The sequence below is a fragment of the Pseudopodoces humilis genome, chromosome 7, assembly GCF_049639895.1.
Source record: "Pseudopodoces humilis isolate 2021_Gansu_Grassland_sample_001 chromosome 7, ASM4963989v1, whole genome shotgun sequence".
Lineage (NCBI taxonomy): Eukaryota > Metazoa > Chordata > Aves > Passeriformes > Paridae > Pseudopodoces > Pseudopodoces humilis.
The window spans coordinates 51,148,873-51,175,940 of NC_142206.1; the positions used below are offsets into that span (position 1 = coordinate 51,148,873).

Consider the following 27,068-nt stretch of genomic DNA (forward strand, 5'->3'; position numbering starts at 1 on the left):
AAAGCTCTTTCAAGAAGCTTTGAGCATAAGGAGATGACTATAATCCCCCATGCTACTATGAAGTGTCCCTACTCCTGTAGCTATTAGCCAGAAGTAAGCCTTCCTGAGGGTTAGTTAAGTAAGATGTGACTCAAGTTCCAGAAAAAGGGTAGCCAGAGCTCTGAGCTGTGTGCGGTTAGGGTTTGTGTATGATTTGTGTTATTACTGTCAGGAATCAGCCTTTCATATTTGCTTGATTAGCTTGAATAAGTCAACATGGTCTGTTCAGAACTAGGGACTGTTTTGTCTTTAATATGGCAGCATTTCTGACTAGTGCTCCATCCCATAAAATTTTTTTGTTTTCTAAAAATATCTTCATTCATAAGAGAAAGTGTTCATCTTGGTGTTAACAATGGCAGCACATCATGCTGTTTATATAAATTACATTGGCTGTGTATGCCAGCTTGAAGCATGTATTTTGTTGCATGATTAACACAAAGGCTGATATTATGGAAAGTTGCTAAGTCGGGAGTAGAATTAGAAGTAATTTGGTTTGTTTTGGGTTTATCATTAAGTAAAGTATTATTCTCAATAAAAGTGTCAAACCAAAGGTAGAAATACAATAGAATTATTTGCTGTATCTTTCATTGTAGTGAGAGAGAATCTTTAATGCTTAGAAAAAAACCTGTGTGCAAAAATCCAACACAGTCTTGTTGTTTTTTTTTGATTTCTCCTTATCTGCCCACTGCAGTCTAGGAGAGGGTGTTGAGATGGCATCAAGCTCTAGGAATACTTCATACTTCAGCATTTTTCATACTTCAGAATGATAGGAGGTTCAGCCCTTTTGGAATCACCCTAAGAAACTTACAGCAGTTATCTGATACTTCAAAAGTTTTATTGCATTAAAAAAGAGGGAACTGGGGAGAAAAATAACTGCATAATATAACTTTGTGTCCCCTCCATTCTTCATCCAAAACAATACCCTCAAGCTTGATTTACAGGGGCAAAGGACAAAAAACACAAATGACTAGCATTTCTTAACAAAGATTCCTTCCTTCTGGCCAGGGTACTACTATCCAGAGAGCTTCTTAACATGCTGTATGTATTTTCCCCTCAAATTTTCCCAAATATTTTCTCAAGACAAAAAGAAAAGCCCATTTCCAGTTATCTTGCAGGCAGCTGTGCAGTGACAAAAAAAGAAGACATTTTGATCATGGTTATGTGCTTTCTGTGTTTTATCAAGTACTGTCATTCACCAAGGAACAACTGTTCTATGTTTTACATGAAGTCTTTGGAAAAAGCAGGATTCAAACTTTGATTTGCTCCTTAAATCCAGGCTGGAAACAAAAAATGATACAGCTGCTTGCAGCCAGTTCCTGTGTTCTCCTGTGTTAGCTGGACTAACTTCACTGAAAAAGAAAATTGGGCTGTTAGTAGAGGAAAATCCATAATTTTGAGAATGTAATGAAAATCAAATGCAAAAGTGCCATTAAGGATGTTTACTGGTTTTAACTGTGTTTGCCTGGAAATTTACTTAGTAAATAATTTAATTGAAAAAGTATTTTATTCATACATACACTGAACAAAAATTGATATTATTTTATTTTTGTTTTTATGTTACATTGATACATATACATGTGCAGACTGTATGTGCATGCTTTTAAAATAGTAATTTCTTCATTATTTTCACAGCAAACCCAAGGAACCAATGTTCAGTGCAGGTAGGAACTTTTAAAATTTTTAAGCAGATAGTTACTGTGATAACATATTTGGGTTCCCCCACTAGCCCCCTTTCTTTTGTGGATGCCTAGAAATTGGTATTGGGAATCTGAACATGATACTTACAGGATGCTGCTGATATATTTTTTAAAAGTTGATCGGTTCACTCTAGATTTTATTGATCCAATAGATTTATTTTACAGTTGGGATTCTTTATAAGAAGACAAGGGCAAAAAAGACCATGTCTTCTTTCTTCTCATATGTCTTCTCTTCAAAGGAGTATTAAGGTTTTGCTAATTAAAGCAATGCGAAATTCCAGTTATGATGCTGTCATGTTAATCATAAAACAGGACCCTCTGAAGATTGCCACGTCTGTCCCCAAATTGTAATGTAATACAAATAAAAAGGTGGTTTGTTATTACAGTTTTGGTAATCTATCTTTAATTTAAAAAGCACTTCAATTTTTTCTAACTTAGGTATTATCCCTGCTGAAAGATTTTGAAAGTGAAATAGTACGTGTGAGTGAAAGCAGTGTTTGTTGTTGTCATTAGACAGTTAAAAATTTTGAAGAGTCAATAAAAATATGAAGCTGCGTAGTGTATGTAGCAGTTATTTTAGTTCTGAAAAGCCAACAACAACTAAAATAAAGATTTATTTTAACAAAATAGGGAAAGGAAAAAATGCTGTTGATTTATCAGCTGTATTGTATTCTTTTTATGCATAGTTCTATGACAGTAATCATACATTAAGCTGAAAAAGTTGGAGATCTTTTGTTTACTGCATGGATTGATCAGCATCCAACAAAGCTCTTAAGCCATATTTCGTGGTTTAATGTGACTGATTTTGCACATGAAATGAAATAAGCACTTAAGTCTCTTGTGACAATAGAATCATGGTTCATGTCCCTTCCATAAAAACTGATGGTTTAGAGAAAGAAAACGTCTGATTTGCACAGAATATTCTTTCCTTGCCTATTTTTTCTCCTTCCCTTATACCATGTAAGCAAAGGTGCTTGTAATAATTTTTCTTCTACCATTTTCCCATAGATAAAGATTAGTAATTAAATAAGTGTAACACTACATCGATGTCCTTCTCACCTAGACAAAATTTCTACTGGAATTGATGTTTTATCTAAGAAGGTTATATTGGCATTTTATTTAAGTATACAATTACATAATTGAGTTTAAGTCAGTGTTTTAATGGTAGAACCAAACAAAGGCTCCCAACTGAGGAAAGAGCTTTAGAAGGTAATTGCCCAGTGTATGGCCCAGTGTTTTGTTCAAGCCCCAGGTTAGCCTGCAGCAGAATAAGGCTGGACAGCCTGTAGAGCAGGTATTTAGAGAGTTATTGTATTCAAACACATCTTTATCTAGCCCTTCTGTCTCTGTCTCTGTAATCACAAGGGAAGCGCCGTGTGACACACTGCAAAGGTAGGCTTCACTTCCAAAACCTCATAGCTCTCGAAGCAAAATGGCTCTGGTGGGATAAAAGCTCAATGTATATACAGCTGTTTTCTAACTTGTGCGCATTTTGCAATGTTAAAACTTTTCTAGTTCTTTTGAGTGAAACAAAAAATGTTATACCATTTATTATATGATCTACTGAATTATAACCCTCAGGTGCACTTTAATTGTAATAACGGGTTATAATTTATATCCCTGTGGACTTATTCCTAAGAATTTGAATTAGGAAAAAAAAATGTTGAGAGAGCTATATGGCAACACGTGGATGTTCACTGTGTTTGAAATGGCATTCTGCACTTTTGCTGAAATTCGTATAGAATTTTCCCCTTTGTTGGCTGTTTTGCTGTTAGCCTAACATAATCATAGAAGCCTTTGTTTTCCCTTGCTTTTTCTTACTGAGTAGATTGTAGATTTTTCTGAAACTTAAATAAACAGACCTAGGCCTACAACTAATTTCTCGTTGCTTTTTGCTTAGTGTCATAAAGCAGAGTTACATTTTGTCAACATATCATGTTGGTGTCTAAACTTTAGTTAAGTTGTAGTGTAAATATGCACATTTTTGATGCATGTTTATATCTGTGATCTGATCACAGGTTTATCTGCTTTTTAGAAATAGCTATATCCTAACAGTTTTACCATTAATCATCATATTTCAGCTTTGCAATAAATGTGAATTTCACAAAGCAAAAAATGTTTGTTCTTAAGGCAAAGTCTATTAGAGAGTCTCTACCTCTGTGTATTCTTTGTACATATTTATACCTGCAATCGGTGGTGGTCTCCTTTGCAGATCCCACTGGCATTGATGTATCTTCTTAGTTCATTAACTGTCAATTTATGCAACAACAATATCAAATTTACAAAACTGCAGATGTAAAAGATACATTTGTCTAAAATTTTCACTGTTGGTCTGTCTTTGTAGTTTGATTATTGTCTGTCTTTACATCTATATCTTTACATTTAGTACTCTACTGTCTTATAAACTTCCTTAAGTATGAAAAAAAGGACAGAAATTGATTGTGTAGATAATGTATTTGGGTTAGGAACAACAATCAGTAGAGATGGAATATTACTAAAAGTTAGAAATTAATGCACAGTATGACTTCTATGCCTGACCTAATCAGCCTAAGTTCCTCTTTGGAGTTAGGAGAGAGACATGCACACATTCTGAAGGCACAATTTATGTGCTTGTTGTAATATACTTGGTATAGTTTACTGGCTAGTATATACTTTCCTAGTCTGGTGTGACTAGGTCAGATGCTCCAGCTGCAGATTGCTAAATGCAAGTTCTATGAGTCCCACAAGCTTCAGGTGAGAAAAGCACCTCAGTGAATTAAACTTTGGTTCATTCACAGCTTTAGATAAGTACAGCCAGTAGTTGTCATTGCTGAAAATCTGTTGACTTCCAGTGCACCAGCATCAGCAGTGTTGGCATGTGTTTGGAGCTCATTAAATAAATGCTGCATGCGCATACAAATAGTGTTGTAATGCTTTGCTATTTAATGCTCTACCCTCTATTTTATTTTCCAATACAGATATATTGGAGTAGATTTTTAAAAACAATTCCAATATTCTTTCATTTTAATGGGCATCTTGAAGTTCCAACCTTCTGTCACCATTATGTCATCATTACTATCTCTTCTTTTTAGCATTAAGTTTTCTGTTGCTTTCATTTTATGTATGCATTCTATAAGTGAAGCTAGAGAGACCTAGCTGTAACTTTACTGTGGCAGATCAGGTAGAACTCTTTCCCATATGACTTAGTCTAAAGGCAAAATACACATCTAGTTAGGTAATACAACATAGCTATGATGTTTATTTGTTCAATCAATAATTCTTAATAATTTAGTCAGGATTTATAGCTTATGCATATTTCCAATTAAAATAAAGCCTTAGCTTTCAAATTTTAAAAATAATTGTATATTTGTAATGATACTTAAAAATTCATAGCATAATTTAACAGTCCTAAATTGTATAATTTTTTTTTCATTTACATGATTTTTGTTACTTTTGCCCTTCCATTTCCTCTGTGCCCACGATTATTCTGTCTAGTAACTCTACAGATGTCACTGACTCCAAAACTGCTTGATTCGCATGTGAACAAGGCTGAACCCCTTGATCTGCCGATGGAGCAGCAAGAGCCAGCACGTTCTGAATCTGGACAAACTTCATCAGAAGTTCACAGGACACCCACTTTGGCCTTGCCACTTCCCAAAAGTCCTAGTCAGACCTTCATGGCATTTGCCAGATCTCCTAGTTTTATAAGCCCCATGAAGTCCCCAAGTCAGTACTTCCAGATCTGTTATTAATCTCTGCTTCTCTGCCCCAAAAATATTTATTACCAGTTCAACACATTACTTTTAGTATTTTCTTCTAGAAATGTTTACTTCTGTCAGCCAATTGAGTTTTTGTAGCTTCTCTCCTGTATGTCATTTTCCTTTCTTTTAATGTGCTGTCAATGTTGTCATTCTTTTTTCAATGTTTAGTAATTCTTAAAGCACATATCTTTTCTGCATGTACATCAGCATGATTCCTCTTACTAATTGTTTGTGTTCCTAATTTCGAATGTATCTCTAACACTGTGTCAAGTGTAAAGCATATCTTTACACTGGGATGCAAAGAATGCGACTGAGTGTTGGAAAATAATTTAGATGCTGATGCTCAACTGTAAACATTGATTAAAAAATAAAATTAATTTTAAGTGGCATTTCTGCGTTAATTGTAATCTTTGATGTATTCCCCTCCATTTTTAATATTTAAAAACTGTAATATTGTAACATTTTTTAAAAAAAGTTTCAATTTCAGACCTTTCTGTTTTGTAGTTCTTCATTGTTTAGTTCTAATTCTTCTACTCAGAATATTTAGAGGAAGAAGGGACTTCATATGTTTTTAAAAAATTGTGGTCATGATTTAGGAAAAAAAAACCAAACAAAACCCTGCTAAATTTCTAAGTTTGAGATTGCATGTTATTCTGTAATTGTAATGCACCAAACTGTTATGTGGGAAGGGATGGAGGAGCACTGGAATTCTCCCCAGTGGCTTTTTTGTGTAACATGAAACATTTCTGACCTTTTGTAGAGGAAGGATACGTAAAAATGTTTCTTCGTGGACGTCCTGTTACCATGTACATGCCCAAAGAGCAAGTGGAATCTTACAATTTGGAAGCAAAAGTAGAACTACCAGCCAAGAGGCTTAAACTGGAATGGGTGTATCCTTTCTGTGCTGGAGGACTACTGGAAATCAATCATTCCATAATGATTTGGGTTAAATAACTTTTTGAGCTCAAGTATAGCAGGATTAAGGTCGTAGGGTTCATTTAATTGGTGAAGTGACATTCCATTGAAAATAGGTAATAATTTCTCGAGGCTGCTGTTCTTCACCTTGTAAAGTACAGGGTGGCAGCTTAAGAAAAATTTTGCTTAAATGTTGCCTGAAGGTTAAGTCTGAAGCATGGTAATTAACCAAAGATTAAACTAGGCATATCATAAGAATGTAGTGAACTGGGATTATTAATTACAATATGCATAAAACAAGCTCAGGGTTTTTTCTAGTTCTTTGCAGTAATTTGTAATTTTTAACTGTTTTATAAAATGTACATAATTTTCCTTAAGAGTAGTAAGCCCTGAATTGAGTAGTGCTGTGCAACTGATATGTGCTTAACCATAAAATTTATAAAATACAATATATAAAATAATATTTGGATTTGTATCTTAAGGGGGCTTAAACACCATAAATACTGTGCAACCAGATTTTTCCACTGACTTTTATGAGTGGTCATAATTGCAGAAATATAACTAGAAAGAAATTAGCAGTTCTTTACTTACAAAAGTTTTCCCATTTGACTTTTAAGTATAGTGATAGAATATATTCTTTATTTAAGAAAAAAGACATTTCACTTTTGTATAATCTTACTATATATAATAGATGATTCAAAATAAAATATAAACACAACAATATCTGAATCTATTTGTAATATCCATTATCTTTAGAGAGATGATGTCTTCATAAGGTTTTATCTTTTAAGAAAAATCTCTTTTTTTGGTTGCAGTGTAAATAGGAAATTACTTTGTCTTCATAAAAGAAGACAGACTGCATACAGTCTTTTTCAAAGTTGTATAAATAGAACTGCATGTGGTTTCAGAATGTTCAGAGAGTTTCCAAAAGTCCCTTTGTATTCACAAGAGATTAATGACAGATTTAGTAACCATTCTTATTATTCCTATTGCAGCTGAGGCTGTAGGTTCTATCCCATTTTGCTGGAACTGAGTAGATAGTGCATGCACAAATAAGTGAAGATGAGTTTAAATGACAAAAAATCCATAAAATTAATAAAACAGGTGAGATTAGAATGATAAACACTGCTTGCAGCATTTTGCCATCTAATTGTACAGGTTCTTACCATTTATCACAACAGAATTGAATGATGTCTTTTGCAGTTGTAAGGAGCTCCTCACTCAGGGAGCCTAAGGATGACAAGGAGAAAGTGTTAGAAAGCTTACTGAAACAACAGAACAGCCAACCATGAAACAAAGCAGGATGTCATTAGCAGCACATAGGTGGAACCTGACGTCAATATTTCAGACTATTGTAAGAGATTATAATTAGGGTAGGTCATGATTTCAGTCTCATTAGTTTCTCACTTAAGCTTATTTAAATGACCGAATATTTGCCAGATGGACTATTATTTTTAGTTTGAATATTCATATGTCCTTCCAGGTGTGTGTCTGTATACCCAGCAGAATCCTTTCTAAGGTCGTCTGTGAATAGAAGAGGTGTGAATTAATAAAACAATCTAACCCTAGATGGTTATTCTAAATGGTATTGGGGAGGAGGTAGTTTTTTTCCAAAAATACTGTGCTAGCTTCTTCTGTTTCTAATTTATTTGCAATTAAATCCAATCATGATAACCATACTTAATATTTATGGCCATGACTAGGTATATGGAAGGTTTAGAAAGACAATTAAAAAATAATTTTAATAAAAGAGGGAGAAGGTAATGCCCACTTTACAGACTATAACAAGGAGAACTGTGAGGTATAACTGTGAGCAGGAGCATAAGATCATTTAAGAAGAAAGACAGATACAGCAGAAAACCAAGGAATATTACAGGAATTCATTTCAGTTGAGTTGGAGAAGCTGCACTGTTTGATTGGAGTGTAACAGAACTGGAATAGGAAAAAAACATCTTTGTAACAGACAAATGAGTCTAGCTGTGGGAGTACAGCCAGAAACGCTCTATAATGTAAGAATGGGAATAGGGAAACAAGATATCAGAGGTGGCATGGACAAATGGAAAGGAAAGCAGACTGTGATGAAAAACAGAAGGAAGAAATTCAAATGTGTGTAGATTTCAGGGCATAGCAGAACCATAAAGGGTTATTACAGTCAAATTAGCAGCTGTCTGGGTAAGCTGGAAAAGGGTCACACCTCTGATATAATAAGATATATATTAGGACATGAAGAAACAAAACCACTGAGTGATGAAGTTTGAGGGGGGCTGGAGCAGAGGTGGAAAATCCAAGTGAGAAATCAGTGCTAGAGACATCAGGGTGGGAGCAGTGGCCTGCCCAGATCCATTTGAGAGCAATTCACTTGGCAAGCAGGAGGGTTGAAACAAAAACTGCAGGCTAAGTGAAAAGAAAAGGTCAAGGTAGCATTCCCTGAAGTGAGAGCCCACCAAATCCAAGTTGAAGCCACCAAATCCGAGTGTGGGAAACAGTGAGAAGAAGGAGGGATCAACCCCAGGAGTTTGCATCTGAGAAAAAAGGCTGATAGAAAGAAATTGAGTGTTTGACAACAGCAGTCATGCAAAGGGTTGAATGCAGCATTGTTCCCCACAGGAAGAATAGTAAAGAAAGGAGATTTTCCCTAAAGAATGTAATCTTTCCTATTTAATGGTGATTTTTGTGCACTGAGATTTGCTCCTTTTACACATGTCTGTGTAATGTTCTTCACTTTTTTAGAAGTTCATTTTCTTACGTTAACTTTAGCTTCTGGTTCACTATAAATTTGATTATGTGTTGTTAAACTAGGGAAATATGTTGGCTTCAATACATAATGGTATCTGGCCTTAGAGAGAAAAATAAATTTAAACAAATAAAGCATTGTCCAGAAATCTAGAGTAGTAACGCCAACTGATACAGACATTCAAATTGATAGTAAATTATTTATAATTGAAGATATTGATTGCTACAATGTCATCACATTTTAATATCTCAAACTTCAAGAAACTTGGGCTGAGACTAAAACTCTATTTCTGAATCCACACTTTAATAATTAGGTATGCAGCACTAGTTCTATTGCATAGATAAGAAAAAATCAGCAAGCTGTTTATTCTAAAATAGGTATTTATATAGGATAACTATTGCCCTTATTACTTCAGCAACATTAACATGACTATTTTAGTTTGAGTGGGTTATCATTGACAATACAGAATAGCACACAAGTATCTTGTTTAGATCATGTAATTGGGGTTTCATTATCTGCCCATATATTTTTCACAGCCAGTTTCTCCATATTGACTGCATTAGAATGCAGTTCTGTTTTGCCAAGATTCTGCTAATGCTGTTTCTTTCTGTTCCCATAAAAAAAAGAAAGCCAAAATAGTCGTAGTCCCTAATGACTCTTCAGAAGAATAAAACTACAAAATTTGGCTGAATTAACATTAAGTCTAAATGAGATTATTATTCCAGTCATTTAATTTCATTGAATTAATTTTAGATTCGTGTTGATATGACTAGCATCAGAATCTGGGCCACTGCCTTTTAAATACTACAAAAATAAATTGGAATGGATGATGTAACCCTTTTATGGTTTTTATCCATCTGGCTGGTCATGTCCACATTAATGAAATCAATCAACCTGCACGCAGGATAATGCAATCAATCCTTGTGTAATGCAGGGAGATGTGCTGAATGACTTATTAGTGTTTTTACCAAGTCTAATTTTTTATTTTAATTGATCAAGCAGTGTAAATATTAAATACACCTGGGACAAAATTAGTATTGCCTTTGTCTGCTATTTAGCAAATTCTAGAGGATGCTAAAGGAATTCCCATATTCTTTGCTATGGATTTTCTGTAGGATATATAGGTTGTAAAGCCTGCAAAGTGCTTCAGATTTCTGCTGTAGTAAGGGAAAGAGTTCTGAAGGTTGTTGACAAGTAATAAAGCTGTGCTCAAGCCAACAGATGGACACTTTAGGACAGACACTACAGACTGCAAGCACAGAGAATCCTTTTTTTTTTCTCCCCTTGTTTTTAACATTCTTCATTGGTAGATAATGTTATTGCAGCTTGACCAACCCTCCAGCTATGGATATAGGGGTCGGGACTGTCGCAGCAATCTCTACCTCCTGCCAACGGGCGAGACCGTGTATTTCATCGCGTCTGTAGTTGTGTTATTCAATGTTGAAGAGCAGCTTCAGAGGCATTACACTGGGCATAATGATGATGTGAAGTGGTAAGTCATCTAATAATAGTTCTTTTTTTTCTTCATAAAACAGTATTTGAGAGAGATCTACTCATTTTCCTTACTCTTCTTTTAGGATGATTGAACATTATTTTCTTCTTTAGAATCTTCTCCTTGCCTTTTTTAAGTAGAGTTGAATTATTGCCCTTCACCAGGGCCTAGGCACCTGTACAGCTCCTTTAGGTTCAACATAATCAGTAAAATAGTGGTAATTTCACCTGTGGTCTTCCTGGCAGTCTTCAGGCATGCTGACCCCATGGCAGATAGCCTGTAAACTAGACCTGGTTTGTTTGCTGCCATGCACACATGCCAGAATGGGCTTCAGAGCGATTTAAGTGTGTTGAAGCTCAGAGGATGCTAGATACCAGCAGATATCAGAATCATCAAACTGAAATCTAAGTAAACATATGGTTTATCTTGATGGTATCAGTCTGCTTGTACAGTGTAGCTGAAAAAGAGCACCTGGATTATCTGATGGGCCATAATATATGAAACAAGTTTGACAACGCTTCTTTAAATTAGGCATTATGAAATGCCCATTGTCCCTCAAAGCTAAAAATAGGCCTGATAACCAAATCTGCTTGAATTGTGAGCATGTTTCATAAATTTTATTATTTGTGTAATCTGGTTGTTTTACAAGGAGATTTTTTACCTTGGACCTGTTCCATCTCATTTCCCTCTTTCAAATTTTCTGTCTCTAGATATTTCGAAGCTATCAGGTTTACTGGAAAGAGGATGTTTTTCTAGTTTGTAAAGCAAAATGAATTATGGACACAGTTCATTTTGTAGGGTACTTGGCCTCTAGAACTGCATGCAAAGCAGATGCAGTGAAAAAAGAATTCAGAGGATTTTAAAATACAAGAGTATGACAATTGTTTTGTCAGTTCTGTTTTTATATTCTTAAAAAGCTTACATGTATGCTGTGTGCTTTATATGACTAAAATAGGGCTATTTATTACAAGATCAAGTAATAGCTTGTTGAAATAGTCAATAGGTTTAAGTTTGGCCTCTTCTTTTCTAGCCTGGCTGTTCATCCTGATAGGATCACTATAGCAACAGGGCAAGTTGCAGGGACATCCAAGGATGGGAAAGTAAGTGGCTGATTTACTGATGTATAATTATTTATATTTCATAAGAATATGTTATTAAGAAGATACATGCTGTATTTTTTTCCTTTTATAAGTGGTCTTATATTTTTGGACTGAATGGAAGCAAAACTTAATTTGAGAGTTCCCACTGCACACTATCAAAATTACCCAATTCCATTATCAGGACTGGTCAATGGTTTCTGGTTCCATGACTTAGACTGAAGGTCAATTTGGAGCTGATCTCAGAGAGGTATGGAGGGAGAAGGCTGCAAAGGAGACCTGAGAGGGTGGATGGATGTGAAGGAAAAGAGGACATTGAATTGTATTAAATATGCAGCTTCATTTTTGATCACAGCTACCAAAACTAAACTACAAAGAATGGGTTTTGGTTGTTTCCTGAAAAAAAATAAACTTTTACTTTTGCCATCATCTAGGCAAGAATATTTTTCTCTCTATTGCCACCTCTATTATTGTAAGATTAGCTGTAAGCTGGGACATTATTTGAGCAGAGTTAAGAACAACATTGCTCCAAAGAGCTAGCAAAAGGGAAAAAGAATGAGAGCAAGCAGAGGCAGTAAAAACTATGAGGAAAAAGTTACTCAGCAGAGTATGCAGCTGATGTCAAAACCAAAATATTGCAAGCTTTTTGGCAGGTGCCAAAGAAGAATTTTGGGATGAAAAGTGGACTATCAGTATGATACTTATAGTATTGATCACTGATCAATCAGTATAGATACTGACTACTTTGAGTGTCATGATTTAACCCCAGTCAGTAATTAAGTACCATACAGACACTCATCCACCCCACCACCCCTCAGTGGGATGAGGAGGAGGATTGGAAAAAGGACAGACCCTGTGGTTTGAAATAAGAAGAGTTGTTGTAATTGTTATTAAATTTTAATTAAATAATAGTAACAGCAATAAAGACAAGAAAAAGACAGAAATAAGACACAGGAAAGGTGATGTACAATGCAATGGCTCATCACTCACTGACTGATGGCCAGCTCATCCCCCAGCAGCAATTGTCTTCTCCTGGCCAAATCCCCAGTTTATGTACTGGGCATGACATTCTGTAGTATGGAATATCCCTTTGGCCAGTTCAGATCAGCAGTCTGGACCATGTTGCCTCCTGGCTTCACATGCTGCTCCTCACTGGATGAGCATGGGAACCTGAAAAGTCCTTGACTTAGGGTAAGCACTGCTCAGCAATAGCCAAAACATCTGTGTTATCCATATTATTCTTGTCCAACACATGGCACTGCACCAGCCACTGAAAACAAAATCGACTCTATCCCAGTCAAAATGAGGACAGCGAAGAAAAAAAAAAAAAGAAATCCCAGTCATATATAAGTTTTATATAAAGATATCTTAGCTGAGTAACATAAACTATTAATTTTCATTATGTGTTGGAGCTTTTTTTTTTACTTACCATTGTATTTATGACATAAAACCTAAAGGTTTGCGGTCTGTGCTCGAGTGGACATATATAGGTATATAAAATGCCTATGGTATATAGGTATATAAAAGCCGCTTATATAACTGAGGCACTCTTGTGCCCTTCGGGGTTTTTATATAGAAATTTATTTATGTTAAAGGACAATTTGACTGCTTTCACTGAGCGAGAGACTGCAGCAGCTGCCCGGGGCTGCCCTCTGGTGGCTGAGGGCGGCATCGCGGGGCTCCCGGAGCCCAAGGCAGACAGGGGGAGGAGGGAGGGAGGGAAAATAAAATCTGGAATTTTATTTACAAAAAGCAATCTCGTTCTGATTACGTTTGTATAGAAGAGTTTGAACATAAAGTTATTTTCCATGGTAATTTTTATAACGTTGAAATTAATTACATTTTAGAAATTCCTTAGCTTCTATTCACACTTGTACCTTTCACATTTACCAGAGTTATCTCAGTTGGTACAGTTTAAACTCTACCTAGGCCTATCAGTAAATCCTATCTCATGAAGTCATCAACAATTTTCAGTTCATGCCGAGTATCTCAGTGGCCATGAACTTCAGTGAACAAATTAGATCTGTGAGATCTGATGTGCTGGACACTCAGAATAGTCAGTCACAGATTTTGGTCCTAGGCACAGGAATCAGCAAACCATTTGTAACGTATCTGTGCTTACATGGGTGACTCTAGAGAAGTACTGATCATTCTTATACCTTCAATTGTGATTTTTTTTTCAGATGCGTTCTCATTTTTTCAAATCCTGATGGGTTTTCTCCATCATTGTTTGAACTGATGTTTTCTGTGTCTGTTTTATAGCAATTGCCACCACATGTGCGTGTCTGGGATTCTGTGACTCTGAATACACTGCACGTCATTGGAATGGGATTTTTTGACCGAGCTGTCACTTGCATTGCTTTTTCTAAATCTGTAAGTAAAGTAAATAAATAGTCATATTAGACTGTTTGCTGTAAAGATCTTTGAAATCTTTCCAGTTCAGGTGACCAAAACAAACTTCCAAGCTGTCTCTTCTCTCAGGTTCATCTTTAGAGGAGGAAAGCTTGCAGCCCAGTTGTTTCCAACAGTTTAGGTTGCTATTAAAGTTGACAATATCTCAGCAGTCTCATAGATTTGCCATATACTTAAAATAAACTGCAATTAATTTCTTCAGCAGTTGCAAAAATACTTGTGTACTTGAAATTTCAGCATCCCTACTTTTCTTGAATCATCCTATTCTGTTTCTCCCTATATAAGAAATTTACTCTCTCTGCACCTTTTAACCCTCTCACTGTGTCTAAAATGATTCATGAAAAACTTCTTAAAAATAGAGGTTCCCATAGGAGAATCAAAATCTTTTGCTGAAAAGCAGCAAAGGCATATGGACAAAGGATTGTAAAAAAGTAAAATCCTATTGTTTGCCACCATCCTTTGAACTCTAATCTGTCAGAGAGATAAAGGAAATATTTACATGCTGATATAGGCAACATTTGAGTCCCATATAAAAACTTGAGTCTGTGACCTGACACGTGCAAGCTGCAAAGCCCTCTGTGCACAACAGAATCTGTAAGCAGTGTATGTAGTGGTGTCTGGTTGTCTTGACAGCATTTTTACATAGGAGAGGACTAACTGGTGTATTCCCTGGGCAAAATTTACTTCAGTAAAAGTTTCTACAAACACTTGAAATGCATTGATAACTGTGTTTATAGAAAGTAGAAAAAAGAGGGGTGTATTGGGAAAACTAGTTAAGAATAAAAAGGTGAAAGCTAACACAGTTTGACATCACCTTTGAAGGATAAATAAAAAGGATTAGTAAGCAAATGCTCTGTAAATACCCCTCTGGAGGGAAATAGATGTATAATAACAGAGGAGCACTATTAGCATTTGCTGGAAGAAAGCAAGCATTTAATATGTTTGCCTTGTGATTTTGGTCACAGCTTGGCCTGTTCTGTGTATCACTTCCCATTCTGTAGCAGCACTTCTCTCACTTTAGACCTCTCTTCAGGTTTCTTGGTCCTGCCTCTGCCCCACCTCGTGGGTTGCTTTGGCACAGTTGTTTTTGTAGCTGTGTCTGATGTGCATTGTGGGCCTGAATCATCAGGATAACAACCAGCCAACCTCATATGTAAAAAGACACACCAGAAAAATGGCTACCAACAGGAGAAGGTCTAGGAAATATGATGCATGAAGAAAGAATGAAGGAATTTGGGTAATTAAGATTAGAAAGAGGGATAAACATCACAACTATGATGTTAAAAAGACACCTGTCAGGAATAAGTTGTTTTCTAGTTCCTTACTCTGTTCTCTGATTTTGATCCATTATACCAATTTGAAGAATAAAATTGTTTCCTGTATTAACAGACATCTGGAAAGAAATAATAGGTTTAAATTGCAAAGAAAGAATTCCAGTATAGTTACCAGGAAAAGCTTTCTTAATAAAATAGATAACAATGTGTAGTTTGCCTTTGGAATTTCCACTACTGAATATTTGTGAAGAGATACCTACCACATTCCTGACACTTGTCTGCAGTTTGTAAGAGTTCCTCTTCTGCGTCCCTTTCAGCCATCTTTTCAACGACCCTATAAATTATTATATTTTATAGACATCTAGCTACGAGTATAACACCTAAAGTGTGAATATGTGTAAATATGTGTAAATAGCTCCACTTACACAGAAGTATCTAATTATTTGAAATGTGTATTTGTATGTTACTCATGCTGTTTGGGTGATGCATTAATATTTCCTCATTTATTTTGCCTCAGAATGGAGGAAGTAGCCTGTGCTCTGTGGATGACTCCAACGACCATGTGCTTTCAGTGTGGGACTGGCAGAAAGAAGAAAAACTGGCAGATGTCAAGGTGTTGCAATAAGATATTTTGTACTACTTGCTTGTATGTTGATCTGGTTTCTTGTAATAAAATATCTTTCTGTATTTAACTTTTTGTGCCTATTTAACACTTTCACTGTATAAAAGGCAAGGAACATGAAGAAAGGGAATATTTTCTCACTGTTAAGATTATCCCAATAGTTATGGATTTTGTAAAATTTTGCTGTTGTCTTTCTAGAATTGCTAAGAAAATTCTAGGCAGCAATAATAGGAGCAAGTGCAGGAAATATCTTTTTGCATAGAACATTATCTGACATGATTTTTAGGGATACATCTTAATGCTAAATTACACAGACATAAAATCTTTTGACTACAAAGTATTCCAGTCTATGTTAGTAAATGAACAGGTCAGGACTTTTCTTGTATCAGAAGTATCAGTTTACCTAACTAGAGAACCATGTAATATTGCTTTCTTTCCTTTGCATTTTAGATTTTGATACAATGTTTTTCTTTTTCCTTCCAAGTGCTCTAATGAGGCTGTATTTGCTGCAGATTTTCACCCTACTGATACAAATATAATAGTTACTTGTGGAAAATCACACCTTTATTTTTGGACGCTAGAAGGGAATTCCCTTATCAAAAAGCAAGGATTATTTGAGGTAAAATAAAATATTTCTCTAATTTTGTGTTTATAGTAATGATACAGTCATACAGAAGTAAGGTTTAATAAGGTTTGAGTAAATCAAAACTAGTGATCATTATGAAACTTGAACTGTTGCAGAAGCTCAGGTGGCATTCATGGTATGGCACAGAGAACTTTTCCATGGGTAAAACTTCTACACTGAAATTTTGAAATTCAATTACCCATTGTTCCTTTTATTTTTTTCCTGTATTCTTTTTGCTACATACCCTCACCTTCCCAAGCTGCACAAAATAAAGTTACCTTAGAATTCTCTGTGATTAACTCAGGTAAAAAAAGAAAAAAAGAAAAAAAAAAAAAAAAAAAAAAAAAGAGGAGAGAGAGTGATGGAGGAGATTTTTATTTTGTGAAAGACCCCATAAAAATACGTCTGTATGGATTTTCTTCCCTTTTTCTGTGTTCTGCTCAGACACATGCAAATATGTCATTCAAATACAGATTGAGCTAGCCACTATTTGGTAAATATAATTTTCATTTCAAGGTTTTGATTTGGTTTAAGCTGTACAGCACTTGCATGCACAACTGAGGGATGTTTGCAATGACTCCAAATAACTCCAGTGACTGCTAGTTAACAGCTTGTGGAGTTCTGGTTCCTAAGGATAGTCAGAACAGCTATTTACAATGTCAGTTAATATACTTTGTGTGAAATCAGGGGGACATGCTGAGAGAATGCATTTAAATTTTCTTACATTTTATTTTTCATGCATTTTTAATGGCTTTTTCTCTCTGTTCTGGATCTGTTGGTCTTGATGATGATTAGAGCTGGAAAAGGGTGGTGACTCCAGAATAGAATAGCTCTTAGTTTGGGGGAGGAAGAGATCATACACATAGGTTGTCAGCAAGGAATGTATAATGTCCTCAGAAACTACCAGTGATGTTTTTGTTCCCTTACACATTTAATTGTTTAGTTGCTGTCAATGTCTTAAATGCAGGGGTTTCATTACTGAAACTTGGCTTCTTTCAAGGGATGATTCCTTAATTCTTACACTGTAGCCAAACCCTCTAGTATTATTTTTTTTTCTCCTATAAACTTTGGAGTTAAGAATTACAATAATAAAGCTTATTTGAAATTGGCCATTTCTAAATACTCAAAGTCTTTGGTATTCTGCAGTAGTTGGGGGATTTGGTTTATCTCAAAACATTCCTGGTCATATGTTAGATGTTGGTAGGCCTTCCACTCACTCTGTCCCCAGCTTGCAATTAAAGGGTGCAGGATTGGGCCAAACACCTCAGCTGAATCATCTTCTGCCCTTACACAGATTATTCTGTTTAGACTGCAGGAATGTGTTTAACTCTTGTAGCTATTTAAGTAATAATAGAGGCTAAAGTATAAGGCTAAAGTAAATTAACCAAGTGCATAAAGTTAAAATCCATTGGTTGTGTGTTGCTGTGAGTGTATATTTTTCATAACCATGCAGAAACAAGAGAAGCCAAAGTTTGTCCTGTGTGTGACCTTTTCTGAAAATGGTGATACTATTACAGGAGACTCAAGTGGAAACATTTTGGTTTGGGGGAAAGGTAAGATAAAATTTCACTATTAACTTCTATCTTAATATTGGACTCGAGTGTAGAATTGAGTGTAGAGCTTCATTTCAAAAAGAATAAATTTTGTTTTATCTTGAGCTCTTTCCCAAGACCCATCCAGCAGATTGTGCCTGGATTCCTTTCTACAAGAAGCTAAAGAATATCTATACCTAACTGCTAGAGCACAAAATTCCATCAAATATGTTCCCTATGGTCAAATACTGAACCACTGAGCTGTGCCAGCATGTGGGGCTTTTACTGATGTAAGAGATGCCAAGAAAAGTTCTTTCTTTAATCACTGTATAGAAAGAAACATTGTTAATGTAACTGATGCTTTCCAGTCTCCTATCCTGTCCCTCTCTACTGTTTGCAGAAATTATGCCAATTGACACACGTTTTAAAAAAGACAACAAATAGCAGTATTTGTTTTCCTAGGAAGTCAAGCTAAAATGTATTCAGATCTAATTGAATTCCTCAGCTTTATTTCAGAGGAACAGATGGATAGAAAGAACTTCTTAAAAAGCATTTTCTAGTAAGAAGAGACCTTTCTTTAGGCAGCAGAAGGCAATGCCTGCCGGAGGGCAAACAGTAGCAACATCCTAAACGTTTACTTAGTGCCTGAGATGTCGTGCTTTGGAATAAGGAGAATCCCTTAAAAGAGGCCTTATTAGTTAAGGAAGAAGGGATATGGATGACAGCTTTTTTCCTATTTACTCAGTGCTTTCTCCCAAGATACTACTCAAAGGCGTAGGACCCTGAAAACAATAAGCGAATCAGTTATAGAGTTGAGCCTCACTGAGCTGTTCCTGTAGGTTTGTTTTCCAATGAAGGACTGTCAGCTAGTTATCTACTTGGCCACTACACTGCTGAGGACAGGAGTGGATATGGTGTTTTCAACTTGGCTTCTCATTTATTTCCCTTTCCTTTTTCCTATGATAATTTAAAGCAAGGCACTTCAGACTTTTCCTTCTAAGCTGACTTTAGAAATTGCACTGTCCCATGTCCCTATTCTTCATTGTTATTTTGGACTGCCAGCAGACAAGGGAGACAGGGACAGTGCACTGCTCAGGGGCCAGTTTGCCATCATGCTGGTAGACTAATTTCTGCCTTGACTGCAAGCAGCTTCTGCCCTTTCTCCCAGAAATAAAAAGGAATTCTCAGTATGCTCAAGATCTCAACTTCTGCCCATTCTTTAAGGCTGGACAAAAATATTTTGCTTGTTTTTCTGTCTCAGTACAGTGTACTTTCTATGTCTTAACTATTTTTGACTCAGAGTTCTATGTGCAAGAGAGGTCTGCTTCCACCAGGTCAGAGTACCCTTAGCAAAAACTTCTCTTGATAGGAATCTGTTGTACCTGACACATTATATCCATAGACATGGATGAAGGAAAAGGCAGTTCCTTTTTCCTGACTTAGATCAGCTCCTTACGTGTGCTAAACATCAAGCTTTGATGCAAGGTACACATTTCAGTAATAGAATCACTAGTAATCATTTATTTGTACTTCATAATATTAATGATTCACCAAATTAGAGATACTCCAGTCTAGTTGGTTTTGATGGTGTTGAGACTAAGAAGCTACTTGAACAAGCCAAGCTCATCAATAAAGAAGTACAGGCTCCTCTGGAGAGTGAGCATTCTGTCAGATATACAAGGACCTCTAGCTTAGTCAGACTTTGGTACAAGTTCATGATCTGGAGGCTGTAGAATATCTTTGGAGGATAAAAGTGACTGGGTTACAGGGTTTTTGCTAAGGTGTGTAGTGCTACTGCAGGTCAAATTATTTTGCTTAAACCCCCTTGAAAGGTTTAAATGAACCTATTTTAGTTTGTCCTTGACCTAGACTGAATATGTACACTTTTCATTTTTGAGATGGGAGAGAATATATCACAAGATGTTCTAATCCAGCCTCTTCTGTGGGTCTGTGTTTTGGCCCAGCACCCCATGCCCACTGTTGTCACTGTTTAAATGCAATTCTTAAGAGGAAGTAGAGAAACCGAGAAAAAAAATGGGGAGAAAGGAGCTATTAAGCTGAGTATTTCAGTAGTAATGCCTTTTTAAATTCTATTCAGGTACCAACAGAATAAGCCACGCAGTTCAAGGAGCACACGAGGGTGGAATATTTGCACTGTGTATGCTGCGAGATGGCACATTGGTATCAGGAGGTGGAAAAGACCGAAAGCTGATATCTTGGAATGGAAATTACCAAAAAATTCACAAAACTGAGGTGATATTGCCTACCTTGAAATTACTCTGCTGCTTAAAATGAAATTCTCTTTTCCTCTGAGCAGCATTTTTAATAAATTATTTTTCTTATGAATATGTATTCTATGGAAAATCAGATCAGTGGTAAAATACAATGCTTTCATATGCTGAGTTGGAAGGGAGCCATCAGGATCATCGAGTCCAACTCTTGGCCCTGTACAGGACACCCCAGATTTTCAGTCCTCAGGTCATTCCTGTGATTCCCTATTCATTAACATAATATTTTCTTTCTAAGTTCTATGGTAACTGGAAAATAAATCTCATGTTCATATCTTCCCATATTGTTTCTTCCTTTTTTTGCACTTAATAATGTGATGTAAGGTTTAACTTCAAAGTATTACAGGATTGAAATGGTTTTGTACTTTTCCCCAAAATTATGTGAAGATTTTTTGAGGGCTTTAATACTTAAAGTTTTTCATTAATTTCTTGGTTGATGTTGTTGTTTTATAAATGTAATTAAAATAAAATTTGAAAATTACTCTAGCTGCTATGTAGGAGCTTTAAAGATTAAAGCAGATTTTGTTTGGACAGAAATACTTTGACTGTTTACATACTGAATGTAAGAGAAGAATCAGCAGAAAAGTCTGAGGAAGGGCTTCAACTCTACTATATAACATTAAATAATAATACCATAACATAATAAATAATAATATTTAAAGTTGCAAACATATATGCAACTGGAATGGCATGTCTGTTTTTGTAATTCAGTTTTTAACACAGAACAAGGAACATGCTTCTTGTGCTGTTTCTAACTGTGGTGTCCATTTTCTCTTATTTATTCATATTCTGGTATTCCTTGTTATTTCACATCTCCCCTTGAACTTCATTTTTGAGATTTGCAGTGGCTCTTTCAGAACCTAGACTGCAGTTAAAGAAACATTCATTGCAAGAAAATGCTCTAAGTAGAAATGCTTAGTCTGATCTCACAGCTGCAATTAAATACTATTTAATTAACACAGCATGAAGGAACCTTTTGTGTTTCTTGAAATACTTGGTTTATCTGAGTATTCTGTAGATAAGAATGTCTTGTCTTGCAGTGTTATAGAAGTCACTGAGCTGATGCAAGTTGTTATAAAGTTTTGCAAGACAGGTACATGTTTAATTCAGCAAATTGTTGAAACAATTTGTTTCATTCCTTCACTGTGCAATATTTATTAAAACACGTTTACTAGGCCGCATATCTTTAAAAATGTCAATATCTGACAAACTGTCTGATTTATCTATCCTTTTGTCTGTTATGACCACAGATTCCAGAGCAGTTTGGTCCAATAAGAACAGTAGCAGAAGGAAAAGGGGACGTTGTATTAATAGGAACCACCAGAAACTTTGTCCTACAGGGCACGCTGTCAGGAGATTTTTTCCCAATTACCCAGGTAAGCTGGGTTTCCTTACAGGAGCACTTCTAAGTGTGTAAGAGCAGTAAATACCCTGTTTAAAGTTAATTTTCACAAATATCCATCTATTTGATTTATTATTATACTACTTGCAGCAATAAGAATCGTTATAAATATGTATCTATCAAAGCTACCATGTTTTTGGAATGTTTTAATATAGTTTGGTCATTTTAATACAGTTTAAACATGTTTAGTTTTGATGGCCTGTCCTTCTTGTGTAAAAACATATCTGTTTGCATAGGGTCACACTGATGAGCTTTGGGGACTTGCAGTCCATTCCTCTAAGCCTCAGTTCTTCACATGTGGACATGACAAACACATTACACTCTGGGACGCAACCACTCACCATCCTATCTGGGACAAGATTATAGAGGTACAAATTTATTAAATACAGCTCTCCTGTTACGGAAATTCTCTAGTCATTTTGGTTTTTCTTAAGATTATTGCTTAAAAATACCTTAAAATATTAATTTGAGGGAAAAAATAATTTCACGTTAGCTTGTTTTTGTCATAGAGGTCAATGTAAAAGCTTTTTAATATCACTATTCTGAGTACAAGTTAGATTAAATGCACTGTTTGAACCTCTAGTTTATTCAATGAACTATCTTAGCATTTACTGTGAAATTATACTTTCAAAAACAAGGAAATTTTCCTTTCTGGAATTCTGTAGTGTTTTAGAAGCATGTGCATAGAAATCCTGGATCTCAGCAATTCTCTGAAATTTTCTTTAAATTTAGTAATTCTTTTAAATTAGTCACTTGCTTATAATTAATGAGAATATCCTTTCCACCTAGTCCCTAGGTCTAGTAATTACCAATTACTAAAAATGTCAACAGATTTATTGAAAGAGCTTCAATGTCATACTATTTTAAAATACAGAAAATTAAGGAAACAAGCATTTGCATGAAATGGATCACTGGGCTGGGTTTTTTGCTTACATTTTAAAATTGTATTTTAATGGTATGAGGAGAAAAAAACAAAAAGCTATATTGGTATTTTCTGCTATAACCTGAAAAGTTCTGGACTTCATTCTTTATAACTGGTCAAGTATTAAAAAGAAAATGCTTACCTTGCTTTTAGGCATATATTGAAATGGCAAGAAAACCACTAGAGTTTAATAAAGTAAAATGTTTTAAAATTGTACATCCAAATAAGAAACCCAGTTTAGGCCCTTAATCTCCCACTGAGCTGCAGTTTGACAGGTGCTGGACAAAGGCGTTGGTGTGTGTAGGAGTCAGGCTCTACCCTTTCTGCAAAGTGCCACATACCTTTATTGAATAAGGGACTTGCTTGTCCTTCAGATTGTTGGTAAACTGCAGCTTTGATACTTAATTCTAAGGTCAGCTCTAGTGTAAAAAGTTATTTTTATCTCTTCTTTGTGATTTGTTGAGAAGCTGTCATTGCCCATGTTATTGTTAAGAAATTACTTGCCAAATTATTTTTCAATAGTAAAGAAAACAGTGGCCTTGTATACATGGAAAAGAAGTTAATTGGATAATTTTTCAATTAATTAAAAATGTTTTTTTACTCCTCAAGTTTATACTGAAAGAGAAAAAATTACTCCTAAAAATCAGCAAGATAGTTTTACTATGTTCCAAAGGCAGATAATTGAACTGTACTTTTGTTATAACTTGATAACTTGGACTAATAAAAAAGCGTGCTTCTTTCTGAAACATTTCAGGATCCAGCACAGTCTTCAGGTTTTCATCCTTCAGCATCTGTTGTTGCAGTAGGGACACTGACTGGAAGGTAAGAGGTGCAGAGCTACACCTTGGGCACCAACAAACACTGACTTTTCCAGCTCGTATCCAAGTTCATGTTCTGACTTTACAGGTGTATGCAATGACACATCTTCATTCCCTACTGATTTCTCTTGGACGTCACAGTGAAATTTATTTGTATTGCCTTAGTGCCTAGAAACCCTAGGCTTGGGCCAGCACCCTGTGTTTGCTGAGGTGTTGCATGAACAAAGAGATGATTTCTGCCGTGTCAGAGAAACAGTGTAAGATCAGTCGGAGGGAGACATTTAGAGAGGGCAAGAAGTCTAGCTTAGCTCTGAGACCAGGCATGGGAAGTACTGTCACCATACCAGTGACCTAAATGTTAAATCTTTGTGTCCACTGGGAAAAAGGAGAGGCCAAAGAGTCTGATATAGTGGGCTAACTTTGCAGATATGGGGGGAGATTTTCTCCAAGGCCTTTGGGCTGCATGGAAGAAATCACATAGGAACATTTTGTGCATTGGAAAATGTAGCAAGTGGTTTGTGATCCCTAATGCAGTAAACCAGAGGCTTTAAAAAATTTAGCGAATATGCTACACGTAGTGTAAAAATGCACATTAAGAGACTTGTTCTGCATGAAGAATGTGAGGGATAAACAAGGCAGGGGAAACTGAGGTGCAGGAGAGTATTTTAGATAGCAGGTTGAGCCCTTGGTGACATCAGTGGCAGCTGCTGGGTTTCTGTGGTTGTCTCTCATAGGAGGGACTGCCTTTGCTTAACTTCTCCCTCTCCTTTAATGTCACTTGAGGGCAGACTTGGCTGTCAGTACTGAAAAGAGTTCCAGTTCACTGAGAACATATAGGAAGCTTGTAGGTTATTCCAGATTTTATATCAGCCCTAAATAAAGGATTTGCTTTTGTTACTGAATGTACTTTATTTACTATAAAGTACAACAAAAAAGTAAAACAAAAGGAGAAGCTTTGACAGGAATCTTCTCTTTGTCTTTAGTAATTTGACGCAAGTATTGAAATGTAAATTTTATATTTGTTCTTTCTACATGTTTCCACAAACTAATTTTTGGTTCATTAAAATTAATTAATTAAATAAAACTATGGAAACAATAATGAATTAATTAACTTTAAAATTAATTAATTAATCTCTTTCTTCTATCAGAAGAGAATGGTCCTGATGCTTGCTTGTGTTTTCCCTTGCCCTAGGATTTAAGGCAGGCATCAATTTAAACATCAGCATAGCACACAGGAAGGTCTTTAAAGGAGAAGGGACATCACAGGCAATGCTTACTTTATTCTTATGCATGATATATTAAAACACACTAAAATCTGATATTGGGGTCAATGCCTGAACATTTTTGTGGTTAAAAAAGATGTGAAGGAAACTGTCCTTGTGTTAAAGTAAAAATAGATCAAACTAAGTTACAGTTGCTGTTTTTCTCTTCTCGGTATAAAACTTACGCTACTTTGACAGAAGTTGGTCAAGATTACAGTAAATTTAAATTCCTTATGGAATGATTTATTGGCCTCTTTCTGTGTTTACAACAGGTGGTTTGTGTTTGACACAGAAACAAAAGACTTGGTCACTGTACACACAGATGGAAATGAACAGCTGTCTGTAATGCGTTATTCACCAGGTTTGAGAGCATTTATTTACTGGGGAAAAAAAAGGCGTTGAATTTTTTTATTAATTTAGTGGTTGGTTTGTTTTAAAATAAGTCTCTGCTTGCCATACTGAAGTTGAAAATAAGTGTGGCATGAAACATTGGCAGGACTTTATGGGTGGTGTCTTAAGCTCTGGTTTTGTTTTCCCTCCCTCCCCAACACACTCAATATGGTTTCACTGTGAAGAAGGGAAAAAAAAACCAACTCTGCAGCCTGTTGTAATTGGGTTAGCCTGAAATGGACTATAGCTGCTTCCAGAAATGTTATGTGTTTTTAACAGTAATATTTGTTAGTATAAAATTGCTGCTTTTTAGTCTTGATAGATACATCAACATGCAACTGGAAAATTAAAAATATAATTTCATTTATTCATTTTTCAGTATCAAGGCCTTTAAGAACAGTTCCTCTTGTCTGTGACATACAAACTTATTAAGATTAGCCTAAGCTCTTTCTTTCAGGAATAATTGCAGTTTCACTTTTGTGTTTATAGATGGAAACTTCTTGGCAATAGGTTCCCATGACAACTGTATTTATATATATGGTGTAAGTGAAAATGGAAGAAAGTACACTAGAATTGGCAAATGTTCAGTAAGTAATCTTTTTTCTCCACAAGTATCAACACCCAAAGTGTATTTTGTAGCTCTGTATTAATGTTGTCACATTGTGGCACACTGTTAGTGCAGTTAATACAATACTTTTTCTTTTGTAGGGTCATTCCAGCTTCATTACTCATCTGGATTGGTCTGTTAATTCACAATATCTCGTGTCTAATTCAGGAGACTATGAAATCTTATACTGTGAGTAAGAATTATATTTAGTCCTTTAGTGCAAAGTTCAGGCAGTCTAATACAGATTTAAAATTTAAATGAGACCATATAACTGCCAAGATCAACCATATGTTTTAATTCATCTGGTGTAATCAGAAATCTATACGATCTGAGAATTAAATATGTTGTTAGTGGGGTATTTTTCTTTTGTAGGGATCCCCTCTGCTTGTAAACAAGTTGTGAGTGTTGAAACAACTCGGGATATAGAATGGGCCACTTACACCTGTACTTTAGGATTCCATGTTTTTGGTAAGTATATTTCCTCTTACAAGCTCTTACCATGCTTCTTATTAACAAACACTTGTAATGCCAACTTTTGCTTATGAAACATGACTATTCATAATTCAGGGAAAAATACAGAACTTCTGTTATGCCATTTTTATTACAATCTGTCTTCTTATTTCAATCCAGAAAGATTCTGATTTAATATTCTTGCTAGCTTCAAGTACAAATATCATTAGAACATAAGTGGGAGATAAGGAAAAAATCACATACTGCCCTTTCTGTCACAGTAGAGCAGCTTCTCATAATTTTTAATTTGAAGTACCACTTCTGTGAAATTGTCATGTATTTAGGCAGTTACTGGGTCGAATCCCCTTACCAGACCTGGTATCATTTGCCCTGATTACTGTGCAAACACAAAATTGATAAGTCTTTCTCATTAAGAAGTTATCATGCATTGTGATAAAGCCTATAGCAATTAAATTGAGTGAAAGAAATTTAAAAAGAAAAATATAACAAAATCTAATGGTTTGTTTCCATGGGACTTCTCTTTTGCCAGTTTTGAAGGATCCAGTTTCCCCAGTGTAGTCTGGAGCCTTGTACTCATTCTATAATATGTGCAGAACTGGACTGATGGTTACAAACACTGAGTATGATAAGCTTCAAATTCTTGAGTCCTCAAGAGGAAATAGAAGCCATGGTAGAAGTTCAGAGAAGGGTCTGGTTTAGTATAAGTGGTAAGCAAGGAATATTTGCAGC

The 27,068-nt window shown here is 35.6% G+C and overlaps 1 protein-coding gene across 12 annotated transcripts in view; it reads left to right on the forward strand.

Annotated features, from left to right (window-relative positions):
• The window catches only part of EML1 (EMAP like 1), a 122,716-nt gene that overhangs the window by 89,489 nt on the left and 6,159 nt on the right, over positions 1-27,068 (forward strand). For 6 of the 12 annotated variants that reach the window (XM_088057506.1, XM_088057499.1, XM_088057500.1 and 3 more), the window contains 17 exons: positions 1,672-1,700; positions 3,102-3,128; positions 6,237-6,366; positions 10,468-10,617; positions 11,648-11,717; positions 13,977-14,087; positions 15,918-16,013; positions 16,507-16,641; positions 18,101-18,200; positions 20,278-20,432; positions 21,718-21,843; positions 22,106-22,237; positions 23,546-23,613; positions 25,144-25,232; positions 25,751-25,848; positions 25,970-26,057; positions 26,241-26,336. In XM_088057506.1, the coding sequence (XP_087913632.1) occupies positions 1,672-1,700; positions 3,102-3,128; positions 6,237-6,366; positions 10,468-10,617; positions 11,648-11,717; positions 13,977-14,087; positions 15,918-16,013; positions 16,507-16,641; positions 18,101-18,200; positions 20,278-20,432; positions 21,718-21,843; positions 22,106-22,237; positions 23,546-23,613; positions 25,144-25,232; positions 25,751-25,848; positions 25,970-26,057; positions 26,241-26,336 (1,700 nt within the window). The remainder of the gene's footprint in view (positions 1-1,671; positions 1,701-3,101; positions 3,129-6,236; positions 6,367-10,467; positions 10,618-11,647; positions 11,718-13,976; positions 14,088-15,917; positions 16,014-16,506; positions 16,642-18,100; positions 18,201-20,277; positions 20,433-21,717; positions 21,844-22,105; positions 22,238-23,545; positions 23,614-25,143; positions 25,233-25,750; positions 25,849-25,969; positions 26,058-26,240; positions 26,337-27,068) is intronic. The other 6 variants (XM_088057501.1, XM_088057502.1, XM_088057505.1 and 3 more) reach the window with 1 other exon arrangement.